General features: G+C 45.2%; 1 protein-coding gene across 1 annotated transcript in view; it reads left to right on the forward strand.

Moving 5' to 3' along the window:
- Positions 1-13,709, forward strand: part of frem2a (FRAS1 related extracellular matrix 2a) — a 64,119-nt gene that overhangs the window by 47,586 nt on the left and 2,824 nt on the right. Inside the window, exons 13-23 of the mRNA XM_038709276.1 lie at positions 420-578; positions 1,380-1,683; positions 7,884-8,015; positions 8,401-8,732; positions 11,295-11,487; positions 11,599-11,724; positions 11,894-12,021; positions 12,133-12,267; positions 12,394-12,520; positions 12,909-13,096; positions 13,221-13,367. Of these exons, the coding sequence (XP_038565204.1) occupies positions 420-578; positions 1,380-1,683; positions 7,884-8,015; positions 8,401-8,732; positions 11,295-11,487; positions 11,599-11,724; positions 11,894-12,021; positions 12,133-12,267; positions 12,394-12,520; positions 12,909-13,096; positions 13,221-13,367 (1,971 nt within the window). The remainder of the gene's footprint in view (positions 1-419; positions 579-1,379; positions 1,684-7,883; positions 8,016-8,400; positions 8,733-11,294; positions 11,488-11,598; positions 11,725-11,893; positions 12,022-12,132; positions 12,268-12,393; positions 12,521-12,908; positions 13,097-13,220; positions 13,368-13,709) is intronic.

The following is a 13,709-nucleotide window of genomic DNA, read 5'->3' on the forward strand; positions in this document are numbered from 1 at the left end:
AAAATCCAGAGACAGTTACGGAATTTAAGCTTAATGAAAAAGTAAAGACATGGAAAACCTCTTTTATCTTTTGTGATTTAACCCATATATATCCAGGTCAGTTCCTCTGAGAACAGGGATCTCTTTTACAAGAGTGTCCAGCAGCACTTTGCTGTAGTTGAAGTCGAAAGAACGATGAAAACATTTCACAATAAATAATAGATTATCTACAAAAACACAACAGTGAGCAGAAAAAAGACACAGGGTGAGACAAAATGAAAGAGAAGGGTAAAAAGGGAGAGTCAGCCATAAGATTGTAAACAAATCCAGCTCTGTGATGAGTTTAATAATTTCGTTGATTGTAATTTACGGTGTCTTGCTTCACAAACAGCACTGTTTCAGCAGTTCTATGTAGTCTTAAACCTCTTTTTCTGGAACAGGTAACTAAAGTGATAGTTTACATCGAGGAGACCAACAGCATGGCTGACGTCACCTTCCCCTCCCTGCCTCATGTTGTATCGCTGCTCCATTACGACGATGTCGCCAGGACACCAGACAACCTCCACCCACCAGCTGGCTACCCAGTCATCTGTGTCACAGTGAGTCAAACTGAAATAATATTCAGGGAGACAAGTGGCCTTTGAGATATCTTTGGAATATAATTGAATTGCTCGGTCTACAAGAACAGTCCACTCAAACAACACCTGGTAAACTGTAACTTTAAAAACTACATGTGTAGGCTTTTTCTGTAATGAGGTAGCAGCACCTAATCAGTACCCACATCCTCTGGGAGTGGAGGGCACATTGTTATCCCTCAGGATCCATACTTTTCTTCAGCCAAAGTTAAACTGTCCTTCCGGAGTTGGCCGGTCTGTCCTTAAAAGTCACATTACACAGTTTAGTAGGTCACAGTCCTCATGCTTTCAGGCACAGGAGAATGATTTCCACACTTGAACACTGGCTAAGTGAGACACTTCAATGGATTTTCGTGATGCGTTAAGACATTTGCTTCTCAGGTGACTGCTGTGTGTGTGTGTTTGTTTTCCCTGCGTTGTGGTCAGGTAGACCAAATGAAGAAGTCTTGTCAAAATTGAGATGTTGAGTGCTGCATCAGGAGGTTTAGTGTCAACAGGTTTAAAGGGATACACTTCAAAGCTTACCCCTCCATGTCACATTCCTATCTTTCTAAATGGATATATAAAACATTTTAAGAACTTAAATATAAAACATTACACACTCAAACATCTGGATTTCCCTGGCAACCGTCACTGACTTGTTTGTATTATGTACCTCTCTCTCCTTTTGTCCTCTGGCATCTGCTGTATCTATTTCCCATCTCTCTGCTGTCACTGCCCACCCACCCACTCACCCACCCACTCCTGCTATATTCCATCCTCCAGGCTTGCAACACAAAATACCCAGACTATGACAAGACGGGCTCTATCTGTGTCAGCGAGCACATCAACAACACCTTGACCCACTACCGCTGGCTCATCAGTGCCCCAGCTGGCCCCGATGGCGTCACCAGTCCCATGAGGGAGGTGGACTTTGACACCTTCTTCACATCCTCCAAGATGATCACATTAGACTCCGTATACTTCCAGGCAGGCTCCAGGGTGCAGTGTGCTGCTAGGGCCGTTAATTCTAACGGGGATGAGGGTTTAGAGCTCAGCAGCCCCATCATCACTATCAGCCGGGAGGAAGGTGAGGACAGTATAACGGACATCCATTTACTGTACATGTCTTATGTGGCCAGTTCTCTAGAGGAGGAATTAAACAGGGCTTTGGCCCCATGTTACAAAGAGCAACAAAAAGGCATTCTCCAAGGATCATGAATGTTGGGTAATAGTGCTTTTGCATTTTTTAATATATACAGTATCTCACAAAAGTGAGTACACCCCCCACATTTTTGTTATATCTCTTTATATCTTTTCAAGTGACAACACTGAAGAAATTACACTTTGCTACAATGTAAAGAAATGAGTGTACAGCTTGTATAACAGTGTGAATTTGTTGTCCCCTCAAAATAACACAGCCAACAAAAGTGAGTACACCCCTAAGTGAAAATGTCCGAACTGGGCCCAATATTTTGTGTGGCCACCATTATTTTCCAGCACTGCCTTAACCCTCTTGGACATGGATTCACCAGAGCTTCACAGCTTGCCACTGGAGTCCTCTTGTGTTGTTGATGTTAGAGACCTTGTGCACCTCCACCTTCCATTTGAGGATTCCCCACAGATGCTCAGTAGGGTTTAAGGCCCCATCCACACTACTCCGTTTTAGTTTACAAACGGAGAACTAAAACGAATATGATCCCCGTTTTAGCTGCGTTTTGGAGTTCACCGTCTACATTAAAATGACTGAAAACGCACAGCTAGGGCCCGTTCAGGTACACTGGGCATCCGCGTGCCAGTGTAAACATGAAGCAGATGGTCTATCCTGTAGTTATAGAAGATTTGGCGAAAGAATAAATAAATACAGATGAAGACCTTTTTTTTTTTGTTGTTGTTGGGACTGTTACTGAATGTAACGTGTGTGGCTGTGGAAAACAGACTGGGAGTCGTTGCAAAGGAAACGGCGACAGGCACAGTACAAGTGTAGGCAGATTAGTGTTATTTGCACCGTACATAATATTTTAACAAAAATACGATGTCAAAAACCCGGTCAGTAGCGTCATGTTTCTGCTTTGCAAGACCCAATCTGGGCTGCGTTTCCAAACTTCTCCTTTTTAGGTCTTCGTTTTCATTGTTTTAGTCTGGACGGGAAGTGCAAACGTAGCAAAAGGTCTCCGTTGTAATTCGAAAACGCAGTAGTGTGGATGGGGCCTAAGTCTGGGGACATGCTTGGCCAGTCCATCACCTTTACCCTCAGCTTTTGTAGCAAGGCAGTGGTCGTCTTGGAAGTGTGTTTGGGGTCGTTATCATGTTGGAATACTGCCCTGCGGCCCAGTCTCTGAAGGGAGGGGATAATGCTCTGCTTCAGTATGTCACAGTACATGTTGGCATTCATGGTTCCCCAGACAATGGACACTCACATCACCATGCTTGATTGTAGGCAAGACACACTTGTCTTTGTACTCCTCACCTGGTTGACACCACACACGGTTGACACCATCTGAACCAAATAAGTTTGTCTTGGTCTCATCAGACCATAGGACATGGTTCCAGTAATCCATGTCCTTAGTCTGCTTGTCTTCAGCAAACTGTTTGCAGACTTTCTTTTACATCATCTTTAGAAGAGGCTTCCTTCTGGGATAACAGCCATGCAGACCAATTTGATGCAGAGTGCAGCGTATGTTCTGAGCACTGACAGCCCCCCCCCCAACCTCTGCAGCAATGCTAGCAGCACTCATACATCTATTTCCCAAAGACAAGCTCTGGATATGACGCTGAGCACGTGCACTAAACTTATTTGATCGACCATGGCAAGGCCTGTTTTGTTTTTTTGTTTTTTTTGTTTTTTTTTAAACCTGTCCTGCCCAACAGCCTGGTATAGAGTATGATGAGCTGGATACCATATTGTGCCAGACATTTACTTTAACAAGAGAGTATTAATATACTCCTTTGTCTGTTTTATTATTTATTTAATTATGTATTGATTTGTCACCGGGCCGGACAGGGGGGCAGACATGGGGATGGGGGGGTACAAACAGACAACACAGAGAAAGGACAACACCTGTAAGAGAAGGGGGATGGAAGGTGGGGACAACAGGGAATAGCAGAGGGAAACACCAATTGCAGAAAGCAACGAAACCTGCAATAGAACAGAGAGGGGGGCTTGGGGAGGAGAAAAACAACAACAAACAAACAAACACAAACAAACAATAAAAATAGAAAAGACAACCAGCCGAACAGCAGCAATAAAAAGGTGACATAGTAAGACAACTAAGAGAAAAATGAAAACAAGAAACAGTCACGCGCACACTAAATAAGCAACACAGCACAGCCACGAGAGCTGGAATAATAACAGTTAATTTAAATAAATAACTGAAAGAAAAGCATCAGGAATAATCCAACCAGGGACACCCTAAATTTATTTGTTTGTGTTTGTATGTGTCTGTGTGCGTGTGGGTGAATGTGTCTGTATGTGTGTGTGTACATGTGTGTGCGCATAAGCCTGTTAAAGAATGTAGTTGTTAGTGAGATTGGGACGCCACGACTGTGCCACACCTACCTCAACAACAGGCAGGCAAGAACCCCAGTAGCCCCAGTAGTTCGCACAGCGAACAACCAAAACGCCCAAATGCCACGCATTCATCAACATCAATGCACAAGTGACAAGCCCAACGTGCGCACTGCGCGAGCACGGCTACACCCAATTCCCAGCAGCCCCCTGCGAATCCCGCGTGCGAGGCCAGGCAAACGAGAGAGAGCGAGCGCAAGAACACGACAGCGAAAGCCAGCGGAGAGAAACACCAGCAGCAAGTCGCGCCGTGCAGGTCACCGTGCACCCGCCAATAAAAGTTCGCCTCCCACCGCAGCCCTCCAAACCGCAACCAGATCAACCCACGCAGTGCCCAGAGACCCCCACCACCAGAAGCCAGGGCACCCCGCGACCTCCCAAAGCGCAAAAGACCCCAGCATGTCCCGGGGGAAGCTGTACCCCGCCCCGAGGAAGAACAGCAGAAAGCCGTGCCAGGAAGCTCCCCGCCGCCAGGGAATAATAACGCAGGAGAACCAGGCCAACAGTCCCCCAGCCCAGCCAGAGGCATCCCTCCCCAGAGTGCAGGCAGAACCAGCAGCCCCCGAGGCCAATCTCATCCCTGGACGGGGGCCCAGCCCCCCCAGTCAAGCACCCCCAAGGAGGAGCACCAAAACCTACCCCGACAACACCGGCCATGTGCCCCAGAGACTCCCAAATGCCCCCACTGTGAGAGAGCCGGCAGGGGGAAGCAGCGGGAGCACCACCCCTGCCGAAGAGGGCCCAGGCGAGGAGAGGAGACAACGGGCCCCCAGGCCCAGGGACACACCACCCGCCCAAAAATGAGCAAAAGCCAGAAGCCCGCATCCCCAGATCCCTAGGTCCAGAGCAGGCCCCCACGCCAGGGGAGCCACGCCCCCCCCCCGGGTAGTTGTGACACAGGCACTCCACAAGTGTCAGGTAGTGGAGCCTCCCATCGTGCCCCTCCCACCCCCCAAGCCCTCTGTGTCTAATGTGTAATTAAAATTGAGGGGCGGCCGATGGGGGAGGAAGAAGGGCGAGGCCACAATAAAGCAGCCCCACCCACCAAACACCCTGCAGCCTGCCTGCCCCCCAGAGTCCTAAGGGTGTATGTAGTGAGACATGACCAAAGGGGGGAAGGTGAAGGAGGTCATAAGGAGGCTAGAATGGTCCTCCTCACTGGGACCAGATTCCTGACTGGCCCCATCATTCAGTCCTGTCCCTCACCCCCCTAAGCAGGAGGACGCCAGGTCCCTCCAGCCCAGGGCTTATAGCAAGAGCCCCTCTAGCACCGGCAGCACCCCAGAGTCAGCGATAACCCCGCCCAACCCCAGGACGGGTCCAGGGGGACCCAGCCCCCCCAGCGCGCAGACCCGCCCCAGAGGCTCCAAAGCCCCGAGCCCCAGACCCCCACACATCCCCGAGGCAGGTTAGTGCAGCCCCAACCCAAAGTCCAACAATCCCCTGCCCTCTCCGGGGCCCCTCCGGCAGCCCCACAGCCACCCCCCCACCTCACCGTTCCCACACAATCAGGAGCACTCCGAGCACCACCAGGTTATCGGAGCTGGCACAACCAGGAGCCACCTAGCGGCAGGAATCACCCGGCACCCCACAACTCAACCCGACCACCATCCACATCCGCTGCGACGCGACCACAAAACAACCATCGACACACCCCAAAGCACAATCCCTCCCCACACAGGATCCCCGTACAACCACCAAGCATCCAGTCCGGGCACCAAAATCCAGAGGAGACACCCCCCAACCAGCTCAAAAAGGACCAGCCCACACCCCCAACCCACCCCGTCAACCCCCCTTCTTCCCGGTCCCCCACCCCTCCAACAACCAGTCACCAGACCCCTCAGAGAACGAAATACAATTATCAGGATGTACAGCATGCACACAGGACAGAGCCGCACACCAGCCCAGTCCAGGCCCGCACCTGATGCCACCAACCAACGCAAGCCAATCACGACCTACAGATGAGCCAACCAACACTACCCCGCTACCAATCTAACTAACGCCACACAACAGCCAAGTAATGCGCTGCACAGGAGAGATGCCAGCCGGCGCAAACCACCCCCATCCCCCCCCGGAGCCAGGGAGACCACAGACCCCCACCCACGGCTACACCGTGACCCACACCGCACGTTCACCACCGGACAGAAACCCACCACAAGCATCCCCCCCGCCAACCCCCACAGCCATGTTACAGTCCTACTCACCAATCACAGCGGGCATAGGGCGAGTATATTTTACAACAGCAAACAAAACTAGAGGAAAACATGGCGCTAGCCGAACCGACACAGGTGAACCAACACAGGCAGCAGCTGTGCCGCAATTTTGTCCGGCATCAACTCTAACGCGTTTAGCTGCCCTACGTTGTTAACGTGTTGTTAATTTGTCATATTGTGTGCTTCAACTACGGATAACAGCTCTCTGTGAGCCCGTTCTGTTCAGCTCTCTACAGGCTAACGTTACATATCCACATGGAACATTTCAGAATATGAGCGTTTTGCCCGTCTGATTTTGCTGACTTTTTCAGATTTTGCTTGTTCAGTTGCCCTTGATTTTTGTACTTACATTATGATTAAGTAGGCTACGTAGTTAAATTGTTTATTTTTTGTTCTGTTTTAACTGTGTTTATTGTTGATAAATGCTTGTTAGTCTGCAACGTGTGGTTGATTTTGAAAATTGACTGGACTCTCAATGCCGTTCTGTGTCTGACTTCCTGCCTGTTGCTGTTTGACACGGCTTCCGTCAAAAATAGACTGGCAGTGAATGTTGAACTTTACCTAAAAACTTAAATAAAAAAATTAAAAAAATACGCAAATCGAATCGTAATCGCAATATTTGGCAGAAAAATCGCAATAAGATTTTTCCCCAAATTGTTCAGCCCTAGTAGCAAAGTGTCATTTCTTCAGTGTTGTCACATGAAAAGATATAATCAAATATTAACAAAAATGTGGGAGGTGTACTCACTTTTGTGAGATACTGTATATTACTTTCTATTCTATTTTCTTTCTATTACTGTATCTGAATTAAATGGTAAAAAGAGGTGGAGTACAGATCCTTTACTTAAGTAAAAGTAACAATATCAAAATTTAAAAATACTCCATACATTGTGAGTGTTATAGTATTAAATAATATTTTTACTCAAGCATTAATATGTACTGTTGAGTGCTAATGGTATTATTATAGGTATTCATCATTTTATGTACTGTTAGCTTAATCTGTAATAATGTATTATATTTAATAAGATCACCATATGTTTTGTATTTAAAATATTAATCTGCAAAAAACTGCATTATTTTCATTGCTTACAACATCCCCAATAGACCGTAATCCACTGCCACTACAAGCTGTGTGCTATGAGAAAGGGCTGTCATTCTTTTCTCAAATGAAAAAAATAAAAACTTGCCCTTTTGCTGTTGCTATGTTATCACTTAGGCTGCGCTCATTCCACCTACACATCCTGAATGCAACAAGTTTAGGCACACTCTCTCAGGGTGGTCGCAAGGTATTCTTAGAATTGTAGAAATCATTGCCTGACTCAGCAACAGTTACGGCAGGTTAGGAGAAAGAAATGTATTTAACTATGTAAAAATATCTTACAGTGGATTAAGCACCTTAGTTAGATGTAGACACAATCATAGCCATGCGGTTTGTCTTTTTTCCTCCAAAGTGTTGCAGTCCGTCCTTGTGTTCAGAATCTCTCCTCTTTGCTCCTCTGTCATATGAAGGTATGTGTCAACCACGTAAGATGGGGACTGTTGGCGCTGAGCCCTTCTCTGCCAAGCTACGCTACACTGGAGCAGACGACCCAAAACACCCCAACCTCATCAAAGTGACTGTCACCATGCCTCACATAGATGGTAGGTAGGAGCTGGAGGCAGGACTCGTACCTCAGATGAAGTGAAGTGTAATGTAGTGTGTGTAATATTCACGTCTGGGGATCCTCAGGAGCGTGACAGCCAGAATATAGATCTTGCCAGGTTATGTCGAACCCCGCTGTAGAAACCCTCCAGCACACCTTACTTTACATTTCCTTCTTGATTTTTAATCAGTTTCCTTCTGCCTCGTCTCCCCGAGGTTTCCCTCTTCTCTTTTTTTCTGTTGCTCCCCTGCTTTGCTTTTCATCACTTTTCCCGTCTTTGCTCAACTATTTCTTTCCTCTTAAGTTTTTCAAATAATAATTTCTTCAGAACACGTATCAAAGATAGTTGGACACAGTCAGAATCGTCTCTTTTTGCCTCGCAGGCATGCTTCCAGTAATCTCCACTCGCCCTCTCATGAACTTTGAACTGACTCTCAGTCCCGACGGAACCCGGGTCGGAAACCACCGCTGCTCCAACTTGCTTGACTACAAGGAGGTCACCACAGGTCATGGCTTCATCACCGTTTCGACACGCAGCACTGAAAGTATGGGAGACACGGCGGCCTATCAGTTCAGCAACTCTCTGCGGGGGAACAGCACATTGCGCTTCTACAGGAACCTCAACCTGGAGGCCTGTCTCTGGGAGTTCACCAGTTACTACCACATGTCTGAGCTGCTCACTGACTGCGGAGGCACCATAGGGACTGATGGACAGGTGTGTGTTTGTGTTTCTGTGTTTGTGTCTGCATTTGTCCACAAGGTATACATTCCAATCTACAGTTTGTATGCACATCTGTTTGACTATTAGCCTTTGTGTGTGTGTGTGTGTGTGTGTGTGTGTGTCCGTGTCCACCTGTGTGTGTTTCTGTCTGTATGTTCAGTCTATTTACAGCCTTCTGAATGAGAAGGTTGCACAGACAGAACGGCACCAAATCTGTTTGCCTGCATTTTACGTCTCATTCACTGCATGTTTGTGTGTATGTGTGTGCATGCACGCTTACCAGCTCTGTACCTCAGCAAGTGACTGACAACCTTTACTGTGCGTGCACACATATGCACACGAATCATACAAAGTGCTGCCAACCTGTCAGCCATTCCTTTAATGCTTACGTCTGCTATCAACATGGAGCTTTAAATCTAAGATTAACAGAAAATCTGTGAAGTCATGACAGGAAAGTCACTTCTTTGATATCTTGACTACACCTACAGCCTGTTTCAGGAAATCTTCTACCTATCAGGTAGCTTTGCTCATTTTTTGTACTTGCTTGGTGGGATGTCAGTTGAGCACACCAAGAAGTGCAGTTAAATTTTTGCATTATGGCCGGCGGTCAATTAGATAAAAAACTTCCAGCAGCTAATTGCTGTTGTTGCATCATTGCGGCAGATGTTGGAGTTGTTATTTGTGTAGTATACTGCACAGAGCTGCAGTATACTCATGTTTCTTGTTATTGTGGATTAGGAGACTGACTCTTGCTCCTTTGCTCATGTCCTGTTGCTCTTTTGTGTTCCTCCAGCCTTTGATCTGTGAGCTTCTTGTTGCTGATCAGACTGCTGAGTGTGTGTGGCAGTTTTGTGTGTCTGTGTTTGAATAAGAAAGAGATGAAGAGAGAGAGTGAGTGAGTGAGTGTGTGTGTGTGTGAGAGAGAGAGAGAGAGAGAGAGAAGGAGATGAAGTCAGAAATGAATTTGCTTGTCTCCCCACATTGGTACACATGATGCCCGTCATCCACAAGACCTCAAGTCCACTTCATTAAGGGAGATCACTGTCACACTGTCACTTGGGTTATGTTTTTTTTTCTTCCAAGAAGTGCCAAAAAGAAAAAAAAGAAGCAGTCAGAACCTTGCATCTGCACCAGGGTGCATGAATCTAAAGAAAGTTTTTTCACAGAAAATTCACAGAAAGAATTTAATAATTCAGCTACCTCTGAAGAACAAAAGATTATCAGCATTTTATTCCTGGTTTTAGACGACAGCTTTGTATTTTGGTTTACATAAGTGCTGAGTTATTTTCTTTGTCTGGGGAGTACATGTACTAATTGAAAGGGTGAATGCACAAACACAGAAAAGACCGTGAATCGCACAGTGAACATTCGCTATCTTTATTCTGTTCCAGTCAGTATCAGTTTATTTAAGGAGGTTATTGTAATGAAATCATGACTTTGTAAAACCCTAAAGCTGAGGTAGTTTGTCTCTCAGCTGTCATTTAATTTCTCATTTGGATCCTGATTCAGCAATTTCACAACTTACTCTACTGAGACTTCATAGACACTGTGGTGGATTGGGTAGATATTTTTAAGCAGTGCGTGCAGTGAATTAGAGATCTTTGGTGGAGAATCTCATTGTTTGCAAAGATATTTTACCAGACTCTTAATGAAGTGGCACTTTGTGTCCAAATTTTATTTTAGAAATAAGATTGGACGTCACAAAATATGTACTGAAGTGATGATAGATGGTTAATCAGAGAAGTACCAAAAACATCTACTGCCAAAAAGCTTTTCTTCATTTCTCTTGTCATTTGATCTCCTGCACGGTATTCAGTTTGGTAATTGACTATGCAAATTGAAAGTGTTATTACTTCAAGTCAAACAAAGATAATGTGGTGCATTTTCAATCAGTTTCTAAGACAAACTCAGGCTTTGTCAAACTTGTGTGGGCACACAGTTCAAATCTTTCAAGTCACACAAAGTTATTGAGTTGAGTGGTGGTGAGCAGAGACACCTAGTGGCTGCCTTTATGGATAAGATTACATGTTTACATGGTCTTAAATTATATAGAATATTATTCAGAAAAGGGTGTTTGGTAGAACTGTGACAAAAACTGTAACAAAATAAAAGTAAATGTAATCATTGTTTTCCAAAGTTTGCATTAGATTTTAGAGATTATACATGTGCATCAATAATATTTAACAAGAATAATCAAGTTTGTAAATACTTGGAAAACTTAAACAAGACAACCAAGATGGGAAAGAACAATAGAAGCCTGTATCACTGCCCACTGTGGGAGACTTTTCTGCATCTTTGACAACACCGAGTAGGAGTGAAAGAGTTCAAGCACCTTGTGGAGGAGAACAATGTGTTCATCTGCTACATCTACTCAGTGCTTATTATAGCAGATTGACCTGCAATCACCCCTTTATCTGAAAGGATAATACAGTTGTTGTCATACAGTACATGTTGAGAAGTACTTGCTTACAGTGTGCCTCATCAATGATGAATTTTACTATTGTTTCTGAAAGCCCTAGTTCTTCACTCATCACTGATCATGAAACATCCTTACAGGTGCTTAACCTGGTCCAGTCCTATGTGACCCTGCGTGTGCCTCTTTACGTCTCCTATGTGTTCCACTCCCCCGTGGGAACCGGTGGCTGGCAGCACTTTGACCTACAGTCAGAGCTGCGCCTCACTTTCGTGTACGACACGGCCATTCTCTGGAAGGACGGAATCGGCAGCCCCCCGCAGGCCGAGCTACAGGGTAAGTTCCAAAGACTGTGAGAACATTACAGTTTGTGTTTCTGGATTCAGTGTCATCCAAATCGAAAACAGTTTTAGTAGAATCCAATGTGTTTGTGTGTGTTTTTGCCAGGTGCGTTGTATCCAACCAGCATGCGTATCAATGACCAGGGACGTTTGGTAGTAAACTTCCGCACCAAGGCTCGGTTCAGGGGTCTCTTTATACAGTCTCATTCTGGAGGCAGAATAAAAACAGCAGGTGAGACTGACAGATAATTGTAACTATATCAGTTTTACTATTCCTGAGTAGTCAGCATCAACATCCTTGGAGCTACACAAACATTGCTTTATTGATTAATTTAATGGCCATCGTATTTCAATCACTCCTCCATTATGAACTTCTCTTCTTGTCATTATACATTACAAAGCAACCTCCATGTCATCCATGGTGATGAGTGTGGACAACCCTGGCCTGACCTTTAACCTCACCTTAGTGAGGAGTGAGCCCACCTACAACCAGCCAGTCCAGCAGTGGACCTTCACGTCTGACTTTGCGGTAAGTATGACTGGAATTTGTTTGTGCCCTGGTGCACGACATTAAACATCCGTTGTATAAATCTGTATGCTCGAGTAGATAAAGACTATCTGTCCCTTCTGCTCTGTACAGGTGAGAGACTACTCCGGGACCTACACAGTGAAGCTGATCCCATGTACAACAGCACAGAATATGGAATACACTGTTCCACCCGTCTGCAGTCCAAGAGAACCAGTCACATTCGATCTAGACATCAGATTCCAGCAAGTAAGGCAGTCTTAGTTTGTACCTTAAGATCCAAAAGTGGCATGTTTCTTTGTTATGGGAAGGATTTTCCTTCTTTCTGTCACTCTGTCACTGGCTCGCTCTCTCCGTTATGATGTCCTTCTTTAGGTGAGCGACCCAGTTGCATTGGAATTCAGTCTGAACACTCAGATGTTCCTGCTGTCCAAGAGGAGCTTATGGCTTTCTGATGGCTCCATGGGTTTCGGTCAAGAGAGCGACGTAGCCTTTTCTGAGGGTAAGTCTCTTACTAGGTTTAACGAAGTCATCTGTGCAGTGTAGATTTAAAAGCCTATGCTAGCGCTTAGAGATGTTTTTATTCTATAAGCTACAGGTGGAATTTGCTTTTCATTTACATCCGTCAATTTTGCAAAGCTGTCAGGTTTTTAGATTAATTTTCTACCTTTCAGTTAGACATTGGATTGAGTTCATGTCCGCTCAGGATTTGGGCCTTGCTTGACCTACTGTAGCTAATCCCTCACAGTGAAAATTAAATCATCTTTTTGTTTTATTGAAAGTTATGTTGTTGCATGGTATTTAAAAGATCTGAGATTTGAGCTGAAAAGCATTGAATTCACAGTCGGAAATTAACACCTGGGATACAACCAATACATCATGGTTTTCAGCTGATACGATCTACGGCCGTGTGATGGTGGACCCGGTGCAAAATCTGGGAGACTCCTTCTTCTGTAGCATAGAGAAGGTGTTCCTCTGCACTGGTGCTGACGGATATGTACCAAAGTACAACCCAACCAAGTTTGAATTTGGATGCCTGGCTGACTCCCCATCATTGCTATACAGATTCAAGATTCTTGTGAGTATAATAAGGTTTTTAATGTTGCAATTTTAGTATCCAGAGAGATGCAAAATAACATTATACAACAACAGAAAAAGTAAAAATAAATGTCCTTACAATTCAATCTAATACATATCGCCAGGACAAGGCTCAGCCAGAGACACAGGCACGTCTGTTCGGTGATGTCAGTTTTAATGCTGTGCTGGCAGTGGACGATCCATCAGCCCTGTCCCTCGTCAGACAGCCAGGGTCTGATGGCTTTAGGTTGGACTCTACAGCCATGTTCCAGGTATTCTACATCTTACTGTTCTTTATAGCAAGTCAGATGTGTATTGTGAACCATCAGCTACAAAAGTAAGCAACTTTGTCATTCAATGTATAAAACTTCAGAAGTTCAAAGTGTTACTGTGCTTGTGCGATTTTGGGCACAGTTGTGAAGCTGGGATATGAAGAGAGCTTGGAACACGTAGGCTTTTCCACTCCACTATTGTATGTACAGTACTGTACTCATATTGCTTCGACTGGTATTATGGTTTTATGTTGTATTGTGTCAAGATGTGTTCATTTGGATCACTTCTGTTTGCTTTCTGTTATGTGCCAAATATCAGTCATTTTGTAAATTAAACATAAT

The sequence above is a fragment of the Micropterus salmoides genome, unplaced genomic scaffold (assembly GCF_014851395.1).
Source record: "Micropterus salmoides isolate LMB-PRFRI ecotype aquatic unplaced genomic scaffold, ASM1485139v1 Ms_hic_scaffold_9, whole genome shotgun sequence".
Taxonomy (NCBI): domain Eukaryota; kingdom Metazoa; phylum Chordata; class Actinopteri; order Centrarchiformes; family Centrarchidae; genus Micropterus; species Micropterus salmoides.